Genomic DNA, 25,340 nt, shown 5'->3' with positions numbered 1-25,340 from the left:
GAGACCGAATCCCAAGCAGGCTCCACACCAACAGCATGGCTCACTCCCACGAAGCGTGAGATCATGACCTGAACAGAAACCAAAAGCCAGACACTTAACCGACTGAGCCAGCCCGGTGCCCTAGAGGTTTGTTAGTTTTACTGATTTTTTTTTCCCTCTCCAAAGAACCAGTTCCTGGTTTCATTGATCTGTTCTATTATGGTTTATTTTTGTGTTTTGTTTTTTAGTTTTTATATCCTTTATTTCTGCTCCAACCTTTATTTCTTTCCCTATCCTGGTTTTAGGTTTTGTTCTTCTAGTTCATTTAGGTGGAAGGTTAGGTTGAGATTTTTCTTCTGTATAGGCCTATATTGTAATAAACTTTCCTTTTAGACCTGCTTTTGCTGCATCCGAAACGTTTTGAACCATTGTGTTTTCATCTTCATTTATTTCTGTGTACTTTATTTCCTGGTTGATCCATTCATTATTCAGTAGTATGTTATTTAATCCTATTTTTGTGGTTTTCTTGGTGAATGACTTTGTTTCTCAGTGTATGGTCAGAAAAGATGCATCGTATGACTTGGATGTATTTGAATTTTTTGAGGCTGGTTTGTGGCCTGATACTTGATCTGTGCTGGAGAATGTTCCATGTGCATTTGAAAAGAATGTGTGTTCTGTTTTAGGAGCGAATGTTTTTGAATATATCTGGTAAATCCATCTGGTCCAGTGTGTCGTTCAAAGCCAGTTTTTCCGTGTTGATTTTCTGGTTAGACGATCTGTCCATTGATGTAAGTGGGGTGTTAAAGTGCCTTGTTGCCGTTGTGTTATCATTGGTTGGTTCCTTTGACCTAGTTATTAACTGTTTTAATTATCTTGTTGCTACCATGCTGGGTGCATAAATAGTTACAGTTGTTACATCTTGTTGGATTGTCTTTTATTATAAATGTTCTCCTTTGTCTCTTATTACAGTCTTTGTTTCAAAATCTATTTTGTCCAACATAGCTTTGCTACTTTAGCTTTCTTTTGACAACCATTTGCGTGATAAATGTTTTTCTGTCCTCTCACTTCCAATCTATAGGTGTCTTTAGGTCTGAAATGAGTCTCTTAGGGACAGCATATACATGGGTCTTGTTTTTTTTTGTTTTTGTTTTTTTTATCCATTCCATCACACAATATCTTTTTATTGGAGTGTTTAGTCAATTTACGTTCCAAGTAATTATTGATATGTATTTATTGCCATTTTATTAATTATTTTGTGGTTGAAGATTTTCCCTCACCCTTTTTTGTCTTTTTCATGGTTTGCTGATTTTCTTTAATGATCTATTTGGATTTCTTTGTTATTCTTTGCACATTTATTATTGATCTGTGATTATCATTAGGTTTGTATATAACATCTGTGTGTACAGTCTATATCAAGTTGATGGTCCTTTAATGGAACCATTAAAGGTGGTTCCTTTAATGATGGAACCCATTCTTTACTCCTCCCCATGTTGTAGGTGCATGTATATAGGTCATATACCTAAAACATACCATACTTAAAACATATACCTAAAGGAATAATTTTTATTCTTTTATTTTGTGAGTTCCTTGACTGATATTTTACAAAAATGCTCATTTTTACTACTATTGTGTTTCCTGCCTTTATACTGTAACTTTTGGTTTCCTTTTCCACCCAGAGTCCCCTTTATTATTTCTTACAGGGCTGGCTTAGTGGTCATAACTCTTATAGTTTTTGTCTGGGAAGCTCTTTATCTCTCCTCTTATTCTGTGCGATAACCTTGTGGCGTAGAATATTCTTGGTTGCAGGTTTTTCCCATTCAGCACTTTGTATATATCATCCCACTCCTTTCTGGCTTGGAATGTTTCTGCTGAAAAACCTACTGATAGATAGCCTTATGGTGGGGTTTCCTTTGTATATAACCATCTTTTGTCTTGATTCTTTTATAGTGTTTTTTTCCTGTATCACTACATTTTGCCATTTTGATTACAACATGCCTTGGTGTCGATCTGCTTTTGTTAATTTTGTTAGGGTTTCTCTGTGCCTCCTGGATCTGGATATCTGCTTCCTTCCCCAGGTTAGGGGAGCTTTCAGCTATTATGTTTTCAAATATATTCTGTCCCCCTTTCTCCTTTTCTTCTGGGACTGCTATAATATGAATGTTACTATGTTTGATGGAATCGCTGGGTTCCCTAAGTTCTTTTGTGTAACTCTTTTTCTCTTTTGTTAACCTTGATTTCTTTCCATTACTCTTTTAAGTCATAAATTTGTTCCTCTCAGCCTCCTGTCCCTTCCATCCAGCGTGTTTCTTATTTTGTTTATCGAGGCCCTTATCTCTATTTATTCTTTATCTGTGTTAAGGGTATCACTCACGACCTACACTCTTTTCAAATCAATTGAGTATCCTTCTGATGATTGCTTTAAATCCTCTATCAGACATGTTACTTACACCTGTTTCACTTAGATCTCTGGCCTTGTCGTGGTCTTTTATTTATTTGGGACATTCCTCTGTCTTATTTTGTCTAAGTATCTGTGCCTATTTTGTGTATTAGGAAAGTCAGTTACTTCTCCTTTAATGGCCTTATGAAGAAGAAATCCCATAGTGCCCTGGATTTTAGCATCCCCTGTTTCTCAGGGCCTGGTGCTTCTGGGATTGTCGTCAATGTGTGCTCCGTGCACTCTGCTGTTGTGTCCTGGCTGTTTTTTTGTTTTGTTTTGTTTTGTTTTTTCCCTTTAGACCAGCCTTCTGCAGAGGCTTTCTTTGTGTGTTGTGGGTAATGTTTGGTCCCTGGTCTGAATGTGCTAAGTTTAACTAGGTATGCTTTGATCTGCTTCTGAAATGAGACCTGTCTGTGTTGCCACTAGGACAGAGGACTTGGAAAAACCCCAGGGTTGGGGGTTGTGGTGTGGGCAGGGGTTTGGGCTGGTCTTCTGAGAGAGGGGTTCCTGCAGGGCCAAGACTGAGGCAGGTGTGACTGGGAAGGATGGTTCCACCATAGTGCAGGGGTTGGGACTTGGCATGAGCAAGTTAGGTAATGAGTACGGGCACTGGCTGGTTACTGCAGGTAGCCCTGGGCTCAATGCTGAAGGGTGGGGAAGAAAATGGCACCTGCCAGTTCTTTTGTTACTGGTAGGATCTCACCCTCGATACTCCCTCTTTGGGACAAGCTCTGAGACGAGCACCTAACCTTCCAACTGTGTGCTTCAGGTGCTCTTCAGATAACGGTTTCCATACTGTTGGTCCACAGGCAGTTTGCCCTTCAGCACCAGTATCCTCCAGCCTCTCCCAGGGCCAAGCATGCTGACCCAGGCTTTAAAACTCCAGGCTTTAAGCTGTGCTTGTTTCAAGAACTCATGAAATCTAGGTCCTCTCACTTTCCAAGCCACTTGCTGTAGGGGTTCATTTTCGCCATGTACTCCCCTATGTGCTAATCTGCCTCTCCCCCTTCTCTGCAACCACGTTTATGATCCAGTTCTCTCCCAAGCCACACCTCTGCACTTCCCACCTTCTTTGATGTGGCTTCCGCTCTATCTTTAGTTGAGTTTGTTCCGCCAGACTTCATGTTGATTTCTGGGATATTTAGTATGATCTCATTGTTGTATTCCTAGGATAAAGGGAGCCTAGGGTCTTCCTACTCTGCCGCCATCTTTTTACAGTCTACTTTCATTTATATGGGATGTCGATCATTTAGTTTTTCCACCTGAGTAATTTTAGTGTCCTCTCAATAAAATAGACAGTGGAACATCAGTAATTCAGCTATGTTGCACAGAATGAAATTCTTTACGTGTAGTTTACACATACTTTGCTTTCTCACATAACATCTGTCCCTTAAAACTCAAACATCTTTTCCTAAAAACTCATGGATAGTTTGAGTCATTGGTGACCTGAATGTTCTTCTTCGAGTTTAATGTGGATTAGTAATATAACAATTGGTGAAACAAGGCTCCTTTTCAACATAATGAACAATATCATGGCAGGAAAGCTAATCAAAAGCTTTACTTCTTTGTTTTGATTTTATAGGAGGTCTGTGGGTGTGAGGGAACAAAAAACACCTTTTGTTTGAAGTTGGTCATGTGTATTCCAACAATAATAACTAAGCTCTGTGACTATTTTCTTGCCCCCTCTGAGTCCCAAAACCCTTTCTCTAAAGGGCAGCCATGTTAACTGTTTAGTTGGAGATGGTAAGAGGCATTTATGTAGAGACTAGGTCTCTAGTCTTTAAGAGTGAATGTTACATGTGGAAAAGTGATAGCAAATATTCTGTCAATATAGAGAACTTCTTAGAATTATAGGATTTTAATCAGCAGGTTTCTGGGGATTGTAGGATTTGACCACATTTTTGGCTGGGGAATATAGAAGGCCTTCTGGGTTGCTGAGAAAGTTGGTGTCTTTAGAACTTTGTGCTTTAAGTATTACTGTTGATCTAATCTAGGGCTTTGAGGTGCTGCAATGCGCAATATTAATCTGATACAGTTTTCTTATATTGACCATTTGACATATGACTTGAGGTACAGATATGTTGATCTATAAACTAAAATAATTTTTTTAATGTTTGTTTTGAAAGAGAGAGGTAGAAAGCAAGGGAGGGACAGAGGGAGCGGGGGAAAGAATCCCAAACAGACTCTACACTCTCAGCGTAGAGCCTGCTGTGGGGCTCGAACCTATGAACCCAGGAGATCATGACCTGAGCCGAAATCAAGAGTCAGATGCTTAAACGACTGAGCCACCCAGGCACTCCTAAACTAAAGGGTTTTTGATTCAGTAGAGTCTACTTAAACATTAGAAATAGTTATTACTTTATGGCTGTATATTATTCCATTTTTCAAGTATAGAGCTGTGGATGGAATTTATTTCACAGAAAAAATGTCAGACGGATGGCCTCTGATCTTATGATACTAAATAAGCCTTTGCTGGACAACTGTTGTCAAAGTAATTCTTAGCTGAGGGAAGATTTGTCACATCATTGCCTGTTTTATATATTTTTTAAATGGGTGGCTGTACAAAGCAGAGGTTGCCAGAGCTGCTGATGGATCTTAGTATTTTGAAGAATAAGTACTTGAAAAGACACATTTGACGGGGACCCTGAGCGCTAGTCCCTGTGCTAGTATAGGGGGAAAAGGGAGGAAACCAGTTTTATACAAATAAGTTAACATTACTCACCAGACATTTTAAGCCAAACTGAACTGGGAACAGACATAAACACCTAACTACATGTAATATACGGCAGGATTGACTGTCAAATAGATGTAAAAACAATGTGTCATAGGAACAGGTGCTTTTCTCTGGGGAGCTTGCAGAGGGAGGATTGGGATGAGTCGTGAAGGATGAGAAGAATGTTATTAGGTGGAAAATGGAGGAAATAGGCTATCTAGAATTGGGAAGGGGCGGAAGGGCCAGGCCTGTTGATCAAGCCTCTACCATGCCAGTGGTGTGCTTGGTGATTTCTGAATAAATGTGGAAGCGGTCATCTGATAGTCCACCATCCATCGCGCTGAGAGGCCGACATTACTTCCCCATCGTACAAGTGAAAAAACAGGCTCACTGTGGCACCCCTCACTCAGCATGTGGTGAAGACTAGGTTTCCCGGTGGGTCTGTCACATAGCTGGGTGCTTCAGCAAGTTGCTGCTAGCATGATGACGCCATCCTCCTGTTTTTTCTCCTCTGCTGCCTCCCAGGAGGGATTAAATTACCTCACAAATGGGTAAAGTTTTTGTGACCGGTGAATTGGAAAAATATAACTGATTTAAATGGGAAAATCTCCTTAATTGCCTCTACCCTGCTATTTCAGGTGGCTAAGAGCTTACTCAGAGTTAAGTGCTCTGCAGGACTGGTCTTCAGAAGGCAAAACAGAAACCTTCAATGACTGACTTTGGCTTAGGAAGGTCTGGAATCTACTTGAGGGTTTTAGAACAATTTTAAAATGGCAGAGCCTCAAAATCGGCCTTCATACCCATTTGGTCCTCAGTGTTGGCTCTTACTAACTACAGAAGCAGAAAAAGTCTATTGATAGAACAAGTTCTTGGCAGTTATTCAAAAGATTCCTTTTTTTTTTCTTTTTGAGTGCATTGCCTATTCACCCTTTCAAACAAAACTCCAGACTAAATGATCGAGTTAATATTAAGATGTGTTTTGTCCCAACTCAAAGAAAGATGGTCATACAATCAAATACAGTTCTTAATCTTGTGTTTACTTAAGGATGTTCAGCTCCTTCCTCTATCCTTCTTGATGCAAAGGTTACAGTGTAAATAAAGGTTTTTTTGCCCCAATTACTTCTCAGACTGGTTACTAATATATTCCTACTCTATTGATTACCATTCTATATTTGAACTAGGTAGATGGAGAAGAAAAAAAGGTATTCAATTTAGTGTTAGTTATATGAACCTTAAATTCTGAATGCAGAAGAGAATATAATTTAGGTAGTTTGTTTTATACCCATTAAAATTTAAAGACATTTGGTCATACTCTACCTGCTCATTTATCTTTGTATTCAAGTATGGCTATAGGAAATCCAGTTTGGAGTATTAAATATACAGAATTCAATATTGAACTCATGCACATTCTAATTATACCCAAACTGAAATTATCACCCTTGTAACGATAAAACAAAATACATAATTATTGAATGAGGAATAGTATATATTAGGATATAGAGGATAATGACACTGTGAGTTTATCCAGCCTTCACTAAGAACTTACAATAGATAACTACATGTGCTAGATACTGTGCTAGAGGATGAGTACTGAAAATGAGCCATTGAGTCCTAGCTGTGAAGGAAGTTAATGGAGTAGATAATTCTGTAGAGGGAGCTCTGTCAGCTGCTGCATTATAAACCATCCCACACTCCTGTATATCGGGGCAGTTTCTTCTTTTTATAAACTGTAAAATAAGAGTATCTGTTATTGCTCAGAAGTCTAGGGTTGACCAGGTGAGTCTTCAGTTCTGTGTGGTCACCTCACGATCATGTAGACCTCTCTGCTTATCAAGGCCTTTCACACATGTTGGTCTATCTGTAGACGGATGTAGGGTGGGCTCAGCTAGGCTGCCTGGCCTCTCCTCCACTTAGCATCTTGTTAGTCAGGCTTGTTAGGCTAGTTTTCTTTACTTTGAGGGTGGTGGGGTTCCGAGAGCTGGGGAACAGGGCAAGACGGTAAGGCTTCCTGAGGCTTAGACTCAGACCTGGCATGTCTGTACTTCTGTTCTAGTCTCTTTACTACCTAAGTTCAAAGGGTATAGAAATAGATACACCTCCTGATGGAAGGAACTGCTCTAAGCCACATTTTAAGGGCTGTCATTAGAGGGAGGGAAGTAATTGGTGTCGTTTGCAATCAGTGTACCTACCATAGGAACAAACCCGCTTATTAGAAGGCATAAAGCCTGTGTAAGGTCTTCTATAGTGACTGCCGCAATAGGAGTGCAGGAAACTATAAGCTGTTTGAATTGAAGAAGATAAATTTCAGGATTGATAATTGTAGAAAATGAGACCAGATGAAAGCAAAGAGGACCAAGCTGGAGAGGCTTGTATTTCATTCTTGGCCGCTTGGGTGTTATCCTTTGAATAGAGCAAGCCATCTAAAGTTTTAAGCAAAAAAAGGAATGCCATTGTAAACTTCATTACTTTTTGTCTATAGGTTGCTCTGGCAACGAATGAATCCAAGGTGATGGGAGATTAGATAACGATGCTATTGCAAAGTTCTACACTGTGGGAATGATTTTGAAGGCCAGACTAAAACAGTGGAAAGTATTCATTCAAGTGTGATAAAACCTGACCATGCTAACTATTCATTCACACAAGCTCTTTTGAGCCAGCACTGTTAAGTGTTTGAGTAAGGTGAGCATTCCTTGTCCTCCATGTCATGGTGGCTTCTTGGAGCTTTGGAGCTCCTACACTAACTAAACTTTCCTTCTGCATCTGTTAGGCATGCCAGTAAATAGAAATAGTAATCCTGGCCTACGTTAGTGAAGAAATGGTAGTTGGTCATGTGGTGATTTAAAATGTGTCTGCTTTGTGGGCACCTGTGTGGTACTGTTGGTCTTCAGCTCAGGTCATGATCTCATGGTTTGTGAGTCCAAGCCCCTACATCGAACTTGCTCCTATGAGCACTGTACCCCTTTCTGTGACCCTCCCCCTGCTTATGCACATGCTCTCTCAGACCTTCCCCCCAAAAAACCAAAAACTTCACATGTACAGAGAAAAAACAAGTGTCTACTAATATACTTAATTACCAGAGCCCTTAATGACTTTGAAAGTCATTAAATTGGTTAATATAATGAATAATGAAGAGCCTGAGTAAATTTTGGGGTTTTCAGGTATCTGTACCTGTTCTAGTACATAGTACTTGACTGTCCAGGTAATTCCCAACTTCATGTTACTTAAAAAATTTATTGTCTTTCATTTAAGCATATTCAGAACTCCTTTCTGTGTTCAAGAATATTAAGAGGAGAAAGCATTTGTATATTAAAAAATTTTTTATTGCATATGTCTGAATATGTGAGAATAATGATTAACTTATGAGAGAAAATGAGAAAATACATGAGAACTTAATTTACAATAAAATAGATAATTTTAAGTTGATGTAATTCTGCCTTTTAATATTCTGTTCTTGCCAAATCCTATTATGCATTTAGTTACTGGCATAAAACTTACATAGTTTTCAAACTTTAAGTGAATCCAGTGTGTTTTGTGGATTCTTAGAGATCTCGAATATCATAGCCCTGGATACTGTGACTTGTGAAATCATTTATTAAAGTTTCTTCAGTATCACCTGTATCTTACAGATACTATGTAGGCAATGCTGAGTGAATGCATTTGGCTATTTCTGTCATCAGGGTGGAGATTTCTGGAAATTTGAGTAATGAAAATTATAACCTTCTTAACATTTTAGGTGGAACCTGAAAGTTAAGATACAGAGATGCCTATTTCTGATTTGTTCATAACACTTTTCTACTACGTAGATGATGACCTCCTTAATAGAGGGGCCGTGTTGTGTTCCTTGTGATACAGGCTCTAGCCCTTGTCAGTGTATAGTGTGTATTACATGTTTGTTGTGGTTAATGATTATTTAAATATTCCTTTGGGCAAAAGGAATTTAGAGCCTGTAGCTGCTGTGTTGTTTACCTACTCACGTGGCAGTTTGTACCTTTTTCCTTTGGTGGGAGAGCACCAGTAAAGGGGATCGTTATTGATATATTGGCAATTATAAAAGCTGAATTTATGATAAGAGCTCAGATATCCCATGGAGAAGTAAGTTTTGTGTTGGTTCCTTCCTCACAAGCCTGTTCTATTAGTTTATTAGCCTCAGCATTGACATTTTGGACCAGATAATTATTTAACCGGGCTATCCATGTGCACTTTGGAATTTTAAAAAGCATCCCTGGCCTCTACCAGTGCATGCCAATAGTATTCTGTCATTGTGGCAGTCGAAAATGTCTTCAGAAGCAGCCAAATATCCCCTGGAAGGGAAAATTGTCCCCTATTTGGAAACCACTGTGTTGGAGATAAACAGTTGTTTCTTATAGTTGCATGTATTCTGGGACTCCAGCGAGTTCTATCATTGCCTTAGTTCCCTTACCTCGTAGTGAGAAAAATACAATGAATTGGTAAAATTTTCAAATCATTTTTCAACCACAGGACCTTGAGATTTGAGATGTGTTACTGAGTCAGAATATAGTTCCTGTTTAAACTGTTTACCCTTAAGAATTAGCAAACCAAAACAAAGTTAGAATTTTTTAACCAGATTTACTGAGGTATTGACAAATGGACAAAAATTATACATGTGTGAGGTGTACAGTGTGATGCTTTGGTACGTGTACGTTTTGAAATCGATCACAAACTAGTTAACCTATCCATCCCCTCACATAGTTTCCATTTGTGTGTGTGATGAGGACACTTGAGATCTACTTTTTTGGCAAATGTTGAGTATACAGCATTCTTGAAGTTGTGTGTTTTCCAGGTGTAGTTGACACACAGTGTTACGTATTTTCAGGTATATGCATAGTGACTGGACAAGTTTATATGTGATGTTCGGCCCACAAGTGTGGTAGCTGCTATCTGTCACCCTACAATGCTGTCACAATACGATTGACTAATATTGCTTACACTATGCCTTTTAGTCCCATGACTTAGAGAATTACTTCTTAAAATCCAAATGTTAAGTAATCCTACAGCACCTAATGTGATGATGTAAATGGTCTTCCTAGTAAGGCTTCACCTGGTCAACGTTAATGGGCCAGCGCTTGACATGATTTGAAGCTAGGAAGAGTCCACGTTCTGTGTGTCTTCACAATAGTCCAGATGTGAACTGAATGATGAGACAAGTTTCATGGTTTCCAATTTTATTTTTGTAAGTGAATATTAAATATTACAAGGAGTACAACTAAATGCTTTTGTCAAAACGGCAGAATTCTGTCAACATGCCTCAAATTTTTTTTTTGTCCCTTTTGTATCCCGAGGGCGTTAGGTATGCCTGGGGCATAGGCTACATTTTATATAATGAAAATGATAAATGTTTGAGTGTTGCCTGTTTATTGCATCTTTGAAACAGACTTCAGGTGAGATTTAAAATTAAAGCAAATAAGCATTAAAGGATCTTTAAAGCAGTAAAGATGCCATGGTTTGCAGCAATAAACTGAGTGATTTGTGGCCATTGTGGTCCTCCTTTCCTCCACCCACTACTACCCTTCCAGTTACCAGATCTGTTAATTCAACCTTTGAAGTGACTGACTTGTCTGTGCCTCTGCATGTTTACTACTATTTCAGGAGTCCAAGCCACTGTCTACCTAAGCTCCCCTCACCACTCTTCTCCTCCAACCCGCTCCCCGCATGAGACAGCCAGAGTGTGCTTGATAACGTGTCTACATCTTGTAAATGTTTGTAAGTCCACCTCCCCACCTTGCAACCCCTTTGGTGTGTTTCTTTTGTCCTTGGGACCTAATCCAAAATCCTGGTGTAACATTTACAACCCTGCACGCTGATTGCTGTTTGCCCTCCTCCCTCATTACCTTTTGCCCTCTCTCCTGTTTTGCCAAACAGACATTGCTTCAGATCCTTTCATTTGCTGTGTTCTTTCCTGTGTTAGGGTCTTGAAACTGCCATTTCCTCTGCCTGAAATACTATTCTTAGCCTAGGTAATTCTGATTTATCTTTCAAGTCTTAGTGGTACTACGTACCACTTCCTTGGGGAGCAATGCCTTGGACCTCTAATCAAATTTGTGTCCTTTTATATTCTTCGGATAGAGTGTTTTCCTTTCAGCGACCCTATCAACTTGCAGCTACGTGTTTGTGTGTGTGTTTAAGATGTGTCCTCACTAGGGGTGCCTGAATGGCTCAGTTGGTTAAGCATCCGACTTCGGTTCAGGTCATGATCTCACCATTCATGAGTTTGAGCCCTGCCTCAGGCTCTGTGCTGACAGTTCAGAGCCTAGAGCCTGCTTCAGATTCTGTGTCTCCCTCTCTCTCTGTCCCTTCCCTGTTTGTGCTCTGTCTCTCTCTTCTCAAAAACAAATATGTATTTATATATATAATACAGATTTTTATGTATATATATGTATATACATATATATAAACGTATATATACATGTATATACATATACATATATATACATATATACATATACATATATATAAATCTGTGCTAGGTTGTAAGCTCCACACAGTAGGTGCCTGTCTGTTTTTGCCTCCAATGTATGATCCGTGCTTAGTGTTTGCCTAGCACATAGATTCTTAGTAGCAATTTTAGTGAAAAGTTGAATGTGCCTTGTGAGTTGGCAATGTATCAGGCTTACAACATGTTTATTGTCCTCATGTTGAATCTGAGATAAGCATTTAATTTTGAAAGAGTAGAAATGATTTGTTCCTGCTGCCCATAGATTAGCATATTGGGTAGCATGGAACCATGCATGAGGACTGGTGACTGGCCAGCCACATGCACGAATACATGAATGATTTCTACTTTGCTTAACAGACAGAAAAACAATATAGAGTGGTATTAGGCAGTTTTCACTCTATCCAGAACTAGGAAAGAAACTCCGGGCTTAAAAAAACAAAAACTTGCCTGTTTATTGCTTTACAGTTTATCCAAATTGTTATATACCATGAGTCCTTGCTTGGTGGTTTTTTGGCCAATAGAATTTCAGTATGCAGTGCACTAATATCAACTCCTGGATTGGCTTAACTACCTCTGATGTCACAATATCCCCGTGAGGAAGTCATAATTTGCTTGAAATCACATTGTACTAATAACAACTCTTGTTCTGTTTCATTACAAGAAAGATAATCTACCAAAAATAAAAATGCTGGAAGGAGGAACATACCTCTGATCAACACAGACTTTTTTCCATTTATGTGCTTTAATTATCTACTGCCAACAATTGAAGTTAGCTTCTTTGCTGTTTTTTGTTTTTTGTTTGTCAGTTAAGAGGCAAATGGAGGAATGAGCCTACTTAGAATTACTCCTTCAACTCATAGTTCTGTTTCATCTCAACTATTGAGGCTTAGCATCTTTCTACTACTTAGCCTTTCTGGCTCAAAAGGAAAAGCCATTTGGACAGCCCACCTGAATATAACATTTCAGGTGGGAAATCGGATTATATCTGAATTAGGAGAGAGTGGAGTGTTCGGAAATCATTCTCCTTTGGAAAGGGTGTCTGGTGTGGCGGTACTTCCGGAAGGATGGAATCAGAATGCTTGTAATCCTATGACCAACTTCAGCAGACCTGAACAAGCAGACTCTTGGTTGGCCCTCATTGAACGGGGAGGCTGTACTTTCACACATAAAATCAACGTGGCAGCAGAGAAGGGAGCAAATGGGGTGATCATCTATAACTATCCAGGTACGGGTAACAAAGTATTTCCCATGTCTCACCAGGGAACGGAAAATATAGTTGCAGTAATGATAGGCAACTTGAAAGGCATGGAACTTTTGCATTTGATTCAGAAAGGAGTCTACGTGACGATCATCATTGAGGTGGGAAGAATGCACATGCCATGGCTGAGCCATTATGTCATGTCTCTCTTTACCTTCCTGGCTGCCACAGTTGCCTACCTTTTCTTGTACTGTGCTTGGAGACCTAGGGTGCCCAATTCTTCCACCAGGAGGCGAAGACAGATGAAAGCAGATGTGAAGAAAGCTATCGGTCAGCTTCAACTGCGAGTGCTCAAGGAGGGGGATAAGGAACTAGATCCAAACGAAGACAGTTGTGTTGTTTGCTTTGACATCTACAAACCCCAAGATGTAGTACGTATTTTAACTTGCAAACATTTTTTCCATAAGACGTGCATTGACCCCTGGCTTTTAGCACACAGGACATGCCCCATGTGCAAGTGTGACATTTTGAAGACTTCAACCCAGACAATCTTCTGAAGATGTAACTGAGTCTTTCCAAAGGTTAAAATTAAATGAATTTTCATGTAGTACTTGATGTAGAGAGAAACTCCATCTTCTCTACCTAAGCACTGAAGAGGATGAAAGTTGCGTTTTTAAAATAAAACTCCATATCATGCCAGCTATTTGAACTTGTTGTTTTTCTATTAAGCTGTTAGATTTTTTTGTCTTTATCCAAATAAGAACATCAGTATATGTTTAAAAGCAAATTAGTTTTATCTTCAAATTAAAATGATTTTGGTGTTGAGGCTATAGAGGATTAGGCATGATATTTTAAAGTTTCTTTTTTAGATTCATTTTATTATTTCTATGGGTTTTTTAATTATGAAATTAATTGTCAAATTGGTTTCCATACAACACCCAGTGCTCATCCCCAACAGGTGCCCTCCTCAATGCCTGTCACACACTTTCCCCTCCCTCCCACCCCCCATCAACCCTCAGTTTATTCTCAGTTTTTAAGAGTCTCTTATGGTCTGGCTCCCTCCCTCTCTCCCTTTTTTCTTTTTTTTTTTTTTCCTTCCCCTACCCCATGGTCTTGGTCTTCTGTTAAATTTCTCAGGATCCACATAAGAGTGAAAACATATGGTATCTGTCTTTCTCTGTATGACTTATTTCACTTAGCATAACACTCTGTTTTTGATACCTAAAATCTCTATTAAATAAATTTCATTATAGGGACGCCTGGATGGCTCAGCCAATAGAGCATGCAACTCTTAATCTCAGGGTTGTGAGTTCAGGCCCCAAGTTGGGCATAGAGCTTACTTAAAAAAATAAAATCATTATATAATTAGACCTTGATTTAATTCTCCATGGTTAATCAATAGGAACTCTGGTTTCCAAAGGCACTGGGTAGATCATGAGTTCTAAGTAATTGCTTTGGATGACAACACCTCTGGTTAGGTAACTAAAATATTTTAAATTATTATAGACCTCATTTAAGGAAAGCATCACAAAAAAATATCTCTTTTGTTTGTCAGAGCCTGGTTAGCCTAGCCTACTGAATTTAGCTCTGGTAGCAGATTTCTCTTCTAGAATTAACCTTAGTAAGTGCTTTTGTTTTCTTAAAATGGTGGTGAGTGTGTTTCTGCTTGGGCATTTTGACACAGTTCTAGAGTGGAGCTGAAATTTTGTTCGGCTGCCTTTAAAAATTGTGAGTAGATAAACACAAATACTTCTGTGTAACAATGGAGAGGCTGAAAGATTTGGGTTTTGTGTTTGACTAAAATCTCTCTGGATGAAATGCTACACCATTGGTATCAACTTAGATGGCACTTTATGGATGTACACACTATGTACTACACATTTTGAAGAGTGGGTTGTATGGAAATACAATCAGGTTAGTGGCCTTTGGAAAAGAAAATTCACTCTTGGGAGCTGAAGTTTACTCAGTAGTATTTATGTTTTTATGCCGCTTGGGTTGGGCCTGTAGGACCCTGTTCTTCTTCCCTCCCTCAAGTTTTGTTGACTCACATTTCATAAGAACAACTAGCTCTCTTAGCCCTGGTGAGACCCAGCCAAAACTGTCTCTCAGCATCCTGTGTTGTAAGGACAGACATTTGGTTCAAGGTAAAAATTCTTGCTTTCCTAGCCAGTGGATAAGAACCAATGAGAGAGACCCTCATGAAAGTGTATGCCCCTACACCAGGGGCTGTCCATGTTAGTCCACAAGTCACTTTGGTATGAAGTCCTTTTGTGCCAGTGATAGAAGTGAGCAAAAATATAGGCAGAACTGATAGTGTATGTGGGGATGGGGAAGGGCAGTTTCTATCAGGGATGTTTGATTTTAGCAAATGTTTTGTTCAAAGCATCTGTGACCTTTAACACTGCTGTTGGTGTTCATCTAAATGAGGAACCTTGATGTTTTATTAAAATCAATAGTTGCCTTTTTGTTTAAAATGAATGATGCGAAGACTGCTAAACAGAATTGTTTCCCCTTATACTCTTCCTCTCTTCCCTCAAAATATTGTTAGATCAGTAACAGATGTCAGTGTCTGCAGAGAAAAGAGATTAAAGTTCTTTACTGCTGTCATCCCTATGGATAGGCAACGTAAGAGTGAGACAAGCGAGGCTAAAGTAATCCAACAGGATACCCTCCTTTTAAAAATCAAAACCAAATCAAACCAACGAATCTGAGCAAGCAGTTGTTAAATAAACTTAGTACAGTGCTTTATGTGATAAATAAATCTATTGTGATCACGTGAGTGAAAAATGGTAGTAACGCTCATTGCTTTTACCACATAATTGTTCTTCATGCTAATTCCTAATTATTTTAAACTTGCCATTTTGTTGCATGTTTCCTCGATTTGTGAAGAGTGATAATGCTGTGGCTTTCTTGCATATGCTTTCAGGTGTGTGTGTGTGTGTGTGGTATGAATTTTATATTTCTGATTTAATGTGATACCTGTTAATATGTTGCTCAGGGATTGACTTGATCTTACAACCTAGGTATCACCCATAAACAGTATTTGAAACTCTCAAGTCAGTAAGTTGACAGCAGGTTCAAAGCTCTTATCTAATTGGCTGTGTTATCTTTTATGTCATAATCACATCACCCAATTGTAAACAGTATCTGGAGTTACATTAGTGGGACTGGGATTTTTTTCTTTTTCAATCTAAAGGGTTTCTCTTCCTCTCTCTAATAAAACATCTGAACCTCCTAAGACCTCTTTAAGAATTTCTTACAAAAACATGCCGGAAGACCGTGGAACTTGTTTTCACCCTGAAGATTTTTCTCATTTTATTATTTTCAACTGATTGCCCACAGATGTGGAAGCCACATCTTTTTGTTGGGTTGGTTCTTCAGTCGCTAGGTGGGGAGAGAGATGAATCCACTCAAGATTAGCACTTACAGAAACAAAACTGCCTCTTCCTGGCTTATGAAATTCAGTTTTCTTTGGCTTCTTAGTCACAATTGTTGCAGAGCCAGTGCTGTCTGGACTGCTTACATGAACATCTCGTTTCATGTTGGGAATCGGATGTTGTCAGAGTTGGGGGAAACGGGAGTGTTTGGAAGAAGCTCCACTTTGAAGAGAGTGGCAGGAGTTATCGTGCCACCTGATGGAAAAACTCAAAATGCATGTAATCCCAGTACCAGTTTCAGCAGATTGAAGAACTCAGAGACCTGGCTTGCACTTGTTGAACGAGGTGGTTGTACCTTCACGCAGAAAATTAAGGTGGCCATCGAGAAGGGAGCCGGCGGAGTGATCATCTACAACTTTCCAGGAACTGGCAATCAGGTTTTTCCCATGTCTCATCAGGCATTTGAAGACATCGTTGTGGTGATGATTGGCAACCTCAAGGGCGTGGAGATTTTGCATTTAATTCAGAAGGGAGTTCACGTTACAGTCATAGTTGAGGTGGGGAGGAAACACATCATCTGGATGAATCACTATTTTGTCTCTTTTGTGATTGTCACAACTGCTACTTTAGCATATTTCATCTTTTATCGTATTCGGAGACTTTGGATAGCAAGGATTCAGAACCGGAGATGGCAGCGGTTAACAACTGATCTCAAGAAAGCCTTTGGCCAGCTGCAGCTTCGGGTTCTGAAAGAGGGGGATGAGGAAATCAGTCCAAATGGAGATAGCTGCGTAGTTTGCTTTGAACTCTATAAGCCTAACGATACAGTTCGTATTCTCACTTGTAAACACTTTTTCCACAAGAGTTGCATTGACCCCTGGATTCTGGCCCATGGGACGTGCCCCATGTGCAAACGTGACATTCTTAAAGCTTTGGGTATTCAGGTGGATGTTGAAGATGGGACAGAATCTTTGCAGGTTCTCATGTCAAATGAATTGTCTGATGCCCTGTCCCCTGATGAAGAAGAGACAGACAGTGAACTTCCTCCTGTGAGAGGATCTGACGAAGTGACCCCTTTAGAAGCGGGGGAGGTGCCACTGCCCCCTCAGAATGACAGCCAGCCTACTTCAGTAGTTGAAGATGTTCATCCTTTACCTTGACAGCATGACCTTTGAGCAAGTGGATTAAACCTGTTTGTCAACTCAAGTCCTAATACTGACAAGCAGTTTGTCTGTTTGAAGTGTGGTTTTTGTGTCCTCTTGTTACTTTGGTAACTTTCTGCATTGTTTGTCAAGCAGAAAAAGGGCCTAGCAGGATTTTTTTGTTTACCTTTTTGCCTTTGCTAAATGTAACTTTTTGTCCATGTCTATTGAGTATATATGTCTATTTGTACACATGCATGTTAAAATCAAGAATGAACTTTCCCCCCTAAATGTTCGTACATATTCTGGGCTCCATTTTGATAAGAAAATTGTTCATATATTCGCATGTTCCTTATACAGAAGCCATCAATTGTTTGGGAACGATAAATTATCTTATGTGCTAGAAAGAGTAATATTTTTGATACATTTATAGTACAATATACTACTTTTGAAGTCAATGTGTGCTGTGGTTTTTTCATTCTTAGCATGAAAATTTTGCTGGCCAGAATTTTATTACTCTCACCCTTGGCAAGAAGTTCTTTTCAAGCTGTTAGTACATTTTGATGGGTTCTGCATATGCATGGTGATAGTAATTTTAAAAGTAAAACACTAGCACTTTTCAGTGAACAGCAAATAATTCAGTGCCCAATATTGCTGAAAAGTATTACATGTTCATGATTTGTGGAAAGATTTAAATGGTCAAGAATTCCTATGGTGTTTGTTAGGGTGTATTCATTTCCTATGTATTTCAGCTTACTAAGTATGTTTTGTCATTAAAGATTTAAAACGTGCTAGATTATTTTCAGGTAAGTATCACAATGTAGATGTTCTTACGACAGCGTTTGTGTTTATTTTGTTCACTGTATTTTCAGGATCTAGCAGAATGCTGGACACTCATAGTTTTGAGTGAAAGGATGAGTAATAAGTATTTTTTTTATCCCAATCATACAAAATAAGGGGAACTTAGTCCTGACAATTTTCATCCTAAATCACCTTGACAAAATAGAAAACTGATTCTCAGCTCAGAATCCATTATTTCTACTTAACGTATATAGTTCTAACAAGGAGCTTTGAACTCTTCCCGGCCTGACAGTGGGTTTTTAGTTCTTGTGCAACACTAAGAGAGTGGGGTTTTTTTGTTCTTGGCAACACTGGAGAGAGATCTGTTAGGAACTTTCTTGAGTTCAGTGCTGACAACCCTGGAATTCAGAAGCTGGTGGAAGGGCAACAGTTGATTCTAACTGCAACACCAAGTCAGACTATTTAAAGGAGGGAGAAACAATCATTGAAGGTCAGGGAGAATCGGAACACAGCAAAATGTATCTAAGATGACCAGGTAGAGGGGTGAAACTTGACTTGGTACACACATGCTTCTTTTTATTTTTGAGAGTGAGTGTGCTATCGGGGGAGGGGTGGAGGGGCAGGGAGAATCTTAAGCAGGCTCCATTCCGGGCATGGAGCCAGATGAAGGACTTGATCTCAGGAGTCTGAGATCATGATCTGAGCCGAAATCAAGAGCTGGATGCTTAACCCACTGAGTCACCCAGGCACCTTTACACAGGCTCTTATACCTAACCGGGGAGAGGTTTGATTCAGTTAATCAAAGGAATTGGTCTTTGAAAGAACTGCAGAGCATCGATACTGTGGAGGATTTCACAGAAACACTGTTTGGCAGATCTTTTTGCTTTTACCTGGGAGAGTAAATTTGTTTGAGGTACCAAGGATCACTTTAAAGAGACAGGAGACTGAAGATCATTTAAAAGCCACTCCTACTAGAATCTGTTGCTAAATCCAGGATAAGTTGTCTTTCTCAGACTGGCCACTGTTGGCATCTCAGTCTCTAGGGCTAGCAGCTCATGGAGTGGCAAGGGTAACTTCCACTGGTTGCCCAAGAGAATCATTGGAACTATGGAAGTGAATGCATCTTGGCAGCCCCCGAACCTAGGTTCTAGAATCATTACAGCTGTGTGTCCTCCTGGCAAATTAAATATGGGTTACATGTTCCACGATAGACCTAGCATTTAAATTTGCTTTTCACACTAACTGCCGTTGTGTTCTCTTTCAGTCCTTCCTGTGCCTCCTCGGTTTTTCCTTTTGGTTCATCATTGTCAACCGTAAACATGACTTATCATGTGTACAAAATTAACATATTTACTTTCATAATTCAGTGTCTCATTGATGGACATTTAACGCACTGTGGGCTTATTGTCTTGATCTGAGAATTTTCAGTGGATACCCTTTAAAAGGTGTTAGAACCTGTATTTGTGTTGGGGAAGGAAAGGTCAGTGAGCTTGGAAGCTGTCATTGCTGAGTTGTCTACCATGTAGGCAGAGGACTAAGTGCTTTCTCTTTCTTATGTCCGAACAAAAGTTTTAATTTTTGTCTTTAGAATGTTGTAAACAGATCAGTTAAAACACTTTTGCTGAGTTTAATAACTAGAACCTGGAAATAAGGCTGCTGTGTCAAATTTAAGGTATTATTCGTTGTAGTAAATTTTTACCTATTTTGTGGGCTACCTCATTTTCTCTTAGCGAGGTAAACGTCTTTTGTCATAATGGCATGGGACCATGATAGGAACTGTCTTGCTCCTAATACCAGCGTCATGATACATTTCCCTTGTGTTTCTTCGTACATACTTTTGCATTCCCTGGTGGTTGATTCCCCACACCCACCTCTAATAGGGGGGTTTGATGTTCCTTATAAAAATTCAACTTCTTTGCTTCATTACTGGGATATATTAGGTTTAATTATTTACTAAACCGAAAGTGGCCTTAACCACTTGGGTGAACTTGACCACTGATTGGGTGATGCAATAGGTGATTTTATCTATACATTTCCTTGTATGACAAGACACACTAAACTATAACCCTGTCTCTTGCTATAGAAATACTGTAATGTAGTTGTGCTGTAGAGAAATGTTGGCCAACCATACTATTTACAATAGTTTGTGTACTTTAAAAGGCTTAGCTTGAGAGCTGGTGTTTCCGATGGTATTTAAGTTTTGTGTAGAGTTAATGTTTTCTCCTACAGACTTTCAGGTTTTTGAAGTAGCACACAGGAATCAAGGAAAGGATCAGAATTTAGAGAAGCACTGATGTAAAAAAACAAAAGAAAAAAACATTCACTCCTGGCTACTGTGTGAAGAGTAATGGCGACTCCCATGTTCTTACTCCATCATTTCCTATGGGCACCAGTTTCCGTCTTTTAGAATTTATTTGGCTTTGTGTTTGGTGCATTTTTAAGTGTTTAGTGCTTACTGATGAAGAATACGGATTATGAGTTACTGCAGTTACTAAAAGAAATATCTTAAAAATAACTGTTTTTATAAACTGCAAGTACTTTTTTTTAGAAAAGGAGGGAATAATGCACTTGAGATTAGCTGCTCCCTGTGCACAGGTGTTAAAGCTCCTCATCACAGTCCCTCCACAGAAACCTGCCTTATTTGTAGATATTCTGCCTATAAGTCTTCACAGTTGTGCTGTCATCTTAGACCTCTGAGATAGAGTTCCTTGAGGACTTCAGCTGCTGACATGAACTTTCCTCATTGTTGACAACCAGCGTAATCCTGATTTCAAAACTTCTCTACACCTGTAGTGTTCATCTCCCAGTTCTACAACACACCATTGTCTCCGCCATCAGCTTCTGTCATTTTTGAAAATGACTCAACTAAGAGCATCTTTTTCAGAATTACCTCTTTGAATTCACTTGACTTTTCCTTTCCACCCCTTGCTTGCTTTGTTCTCATTCTATGGTTTCCTGTACCCATTCTTTTTCAGCCCATCTCTTTTCCAGCTGCAGCCTAGAACCAACCAGCAGCCATTTGTTTTGTTCTACCACATGCCACTGAATTCCTTGCCTTCTAAACTTTTTTCCAGGACCATTGGTTGTCTGAGTCATCTCTACTGATTTTTACCAGATACTTAGTTCTGTTTAAAAATTCTTTATTCTCAGGGCGCCTGGGTGGCTCATTCGGTTGAGCGTCCGACTTCAACTTAGGTCATGATCTCACAGTTTGTGGGTTTGAGCCCTGCATCAGGCTCTGTGCTGACAGCTCAGAGCCTGGAGCCTGTTTCAGATTCTGTGTCTCCCTCTCTCTCTGCCCCTCCCCGCTCACGCGCTGTCTCCCTCTGTCTCGAAAATAAACAGAAAACATTTAAAAATTCTTTATTCTCAGGGTGCCTAGGTGGCTCAGTTGGTTAAGCATCCTACTTCGGCTCACATCATGATATGAGTTTGTGAGTTCGAACCCTGCATCGGGCTCTGTGCTGACCACTCAGAGCCTGGGCCCTGCTTCAGATTCTGTGTCTCCCTCCCCTGTTGGCTCGTGCATGTGCACGCTCGCTCACTCTGTCTCAAAAATAAATATAAAAAAATTTTTAAATTCTTTATTCTCTTAAGTCCCTCTTTTGTTTCTCATGGAGCAGTGCTTCTTGACCTTGGCTACACATCAGAATCCTGTTGAAGGCTCTTAAAATTCTCCATGTCCAGACTGCACCCAGCACCTGTGCTTTGGGCTCTGGCTTCAGAATTTTTTTCACTTACCCAGTTGATTGCAATAAACAGACAAGATCAAGAACCACTACCATAGGGTTTTTTCAGAGAGCCTTTATGTTAATCAAGTTCCTTGTTTCACCTTCTGCTTACTTCTTATTGACTTGTTTTCACTTTACTCAAAATATTGAGATGGAAATCTAGCAAGTCATGAAGGGTGATATTTCATGAAGAGCAATTGATAAAGGCTTCTGGGAATATGAAGGAATGGATTTCAGCTAGAGAAGCAAGAACACTTAGCCCCATTTCAAATGTTACTTCCTTCTCTATCATTTGGGAAGAAGCACATTTTAATGGAGGGAAGGATGTGAGCAGCAGTGTGGTTCCCCCCACCAAAGAAATATATTGTTGGTAATTCAGGCAGTAAAATAATCATGTAAGAATTTAAGAATGTTGATATATCATGGATTATTATTATTTTTTAAGAGAGTGAGTGCACGAGAGGGGTAGAGAGAATCCCAAGCAGGCTCCACACTCAGCCATGAGCCCTACTCAGGGCTCCATCCCACAACCCTGTGATCATGACCTGAGCTGAAATCAAGAGTCAGACGCTTAACCAGCTGGGCCACCTAGGGTCCTCAGATCATGGATTGTTAATCTGTTTTTTTCTTTTTCAAGTATTTAAATTCCAGATAACATGGTATAATATTTCAGGTGTAAAATTTAGTGATTTATCACTTAAAATACCCAGTACTCATCACAAGTACCTTCCTTAATCCCCATCATCCATTTAACCCATCCCATACTCCAAACCTCTAGCAACCCTCAGTTCTCTATAGTTAAGAGTCTGTTTTAACAACAGTGTTTTCTAAAGAAGTTAGTATCATGTAGAATTTTGATTAAGGAACTTGAAGACCAGGAATTCTGGAGGCTGTTGTAGGAAACCAGGAGTGATAAAAAGAAAGTGTAAACAAAAGCAGTAATGGGTGAAATTGAGTAAGAGAATTCACCTTCAAGATAACATGTGCTTTGATTTCGTTTGCTGATTTGTATTTTTGATCTGATTTTTTAATGACCAAGTTGGTACTGATTTCAGAACTTGCCTTTATACCCATAACTTTCATCTTCAGTTTAGCAACACCGTGAATAAAGAATAGAAGGGTTAGTTAGGGTCAGCAGGAGTAGAGGAGGAAGGGCCAGGGTCAAGGATGACTCCTAGATTTCCGTCTGGGGCACTAGGTGATAATGGTGCTATTCATTGGAGTAGAAAATAGGTGAATCAAGCTTTTGGGGTAGAAGAAGGGTTCACATTTTGAATGTGCTGGATTTGAGGAGCCCACATAACTTACAATAATGTCCACTACACGGCTGAAAATAATAGGTCTGTAGGAATTAAATGAGAACATAGCAAAAGAAAGGATCTGTACAAAGTAGTCAATTGTGGTGATTTACTAACAAAACAATCCACCATTGACTTGTATATTAGTGGTAACTTACTAATGTAAAATTTAATACTGCTGTTTTGGATTCCTTGATTTTATGGTATTCCCATGGAAGTGCTATATGGCTTTTTCTCTCAAAAAGTGGTGGTTAGGATGGTAGTGTGGTGATAATAACCGTTTTGGCATGACAGGATGCTGTTCCATGTGTTTATCAGGCAGACACTCATTTAACCCTAACAATAACTGAGGTATGCTCATTCTTTAGATGATAAAACTTAGACCCACAGAGGCTAAGCAGTTTGCCTAAAGTTAAACAGCTGTTATGTGGCAGCATCTGTGTTTGACTTTGGTCTGGTTCCACAGCTCTTGGCCTTTACCACAGCACTACAATTAGCTTGAAAAACCAGTTTTTTAAGAGGAGTCTTGTTTTGAGGACTTCAAGAATTGGGCCTTAGAAGAAAATTCCCAGCTAAAAGATACTGGGAGTGCTGGTGAGAGGGTGGTGCAAGTGATAACTGGAGAAATCTCCAGACAATTTAGGGATACAGGAGCATGGGTGGCTGAGGGTTGTGGGAAAAATGTATCTAATTGAGAAGGGAAAGTTGAGCTCAAGGGGAATGTCTGCTTACATTTAGAAAGTATGGATTCTGGAGTTGATCTCATACAAAAAATCAATTAGTTGGGGGGTTTTATGTAGTCTTTTATTCCTTTGAAGTTGGAAAGGGTTAAAAATAATTTTTACAATTGCCCTAATAATTGATAACACTCCATTTTGCATGTTCAGGGATAAGCACAGTTGCCTATTGAAAAGAATACCATGCTTTTTTATACATCAGGTGACCTGTATTCATATCCTTTCCCCCAAGGCAGAGCATCTCAGAACAGTAGTCCTCAGGCCAGTACCGTTAGCATCACTTGAGCCTGTTGGAAGTGCAGGTTCTCAGCCCCCACTAGACCTTTATGGAGCCAGAAAAGTTGGGGAGGAGGGGAGGGAGGCCAATACCTGTTTCAGCGAGTCTTCCAGCTGATTATGATGGACATTCAGGTTTAGGGATCTCTACTGTCTCAGGAAGTTTATTTTCAGAAGAGGATGCATCACATAGTTGTCATCAGATAGAAATAGTATACATGAAAATAATGGTGAATCTTAAAGCAGTACACAAATCATAGTTGCTATTGTTGTATTAAGAGACCTAGTAGGCATTTTTCACAGGTCCAACTTAACAGATTTATGTAGGACTTGTGCATATAAATGCTTACTCCTTTCCTCTCCTAGTTCTCGTTTCTCTACCACCACTATCACACTGCCAAGGGATTTGTGAAAAAACAGATTATAGACAATTTAGGAATTCCAAAGTAGAAGGTTAGGGGAAAAAAAAAAACACAGAGCTTAGAGCAGTCGATGCACTGGGTAAGGATTGTTTCTAATACCACCTATTTAGTAGGTCTGAAAATAACCTACTAAAACGGGACCATTGATGAAATGCAGAAGGGAATTAGGTAAATTCCTGGGTTTGGGTTCAGAAAACCAGCCTCACAAATACTGGAGGGAGACTCCGTTTAGAGTCCATGAATATATAGCTGAAAGTACATCTGTGCAGCTACCTGAAAATGCTTGGCGTCTTCTGTGTGAATAGAACCACTGCTTCTGTAGCAGGAGTTACTCCTTTTTGTGTTAATGGTGAGCATCTTACCCATATGGCAGATTCATTGATAATTTCATTCAACAAATATCGATTGCCTTGGAAGTCTAGGAATAAACCATATAAAACCCATTGCCCTGATGGAACTTGCTTTCTAGCATGTAATAGCAGGATAAATGTAATATGTTAAATAGTTTTAATTGCTGCGGAGAACAGACAGAAAACAGGATGGGAGCTGTCAGAAGTAGAGTTGCAGTTTTAAATGGAGTAGGCTTTGAGGCACCTGGGTGGCTCAGTCCATTGAGCGTCCAATTCTTGATACTGGCTCAGGTCATGATCTCAGGATCATGGGATTGAGCCCCACGTCGGAGTGTGTGCTGAGTGTGGAGTCTGCTTAAGATAGTCTCTCTCACCCTCTGCCACTCTCCCCTGCTCACACTTGTGTTCTCTCAAAATTAAAAAAA

At 39.5% G+C, this 25,340-nt stretch overlaps 3 protein-coding genes across 21 annotated transcripts in view; all 3 read left to right on the top strand.

Moving 5' to 3' along the window:
- Positions 1–25,340, top strand: part of CADPS2 (calcium dependent secretion activator 2) — a 540,583-nt gene that overhangs the window by 146,794 nt on the left and 368,449 nt on the right. The gene's annotated exons all lie outside the window — the stretch shown is intronic.
- RNF148 (ring finger protein 148) lies at positions 12,177–13,480 on the top strand. Its single transcript, XM_043589379.1, has one exon. The coding sequence runs from the start codon at positions 12,409–12,411 to the stop codon at positions 13,336–13,338; it is 930 nt and encodes a 309-aa protein (XP_043445314.1). The 5' UTR covers positions 12,177–12,408; the 3' UTR covers positions 13,339–13,480.
- Positions 15,839–17,364, top strand: RNF133 (ring finger protein 133). Its single transcript, XM_043589378.1, has one exon. It carries the CDS (start codon positions 16,182–16,184, stop codon positions 17,316–17,318), a length of 1,137 nt encoding a protein of 378 aa, XP_043445313.1. The 5' UTR covers positions 15,839–16,181; the 3' UTR covers positions 17,319–17,364.

The sequence above is a fragment of the Prionailurus bengalensis genome, chromosome A2 (assembly GCF_016509475.1).
Source record: "Prionailurus bengalensis isolate Pbe53 chromosome A2, Fcat_Pben_1.1_paternal_pri, whole genome shotgun sequence".
Taxonomy (NCBI): domain Eukaryota; kingdom Metazoa; phylum Chordata; class Mammalia; order Carnivora; family Felidae; genus Prionailurus; species Prionailurus bengalensis.
This window is presented reverse-complemented; position numbering and strand designations above follow the sequence as displayed.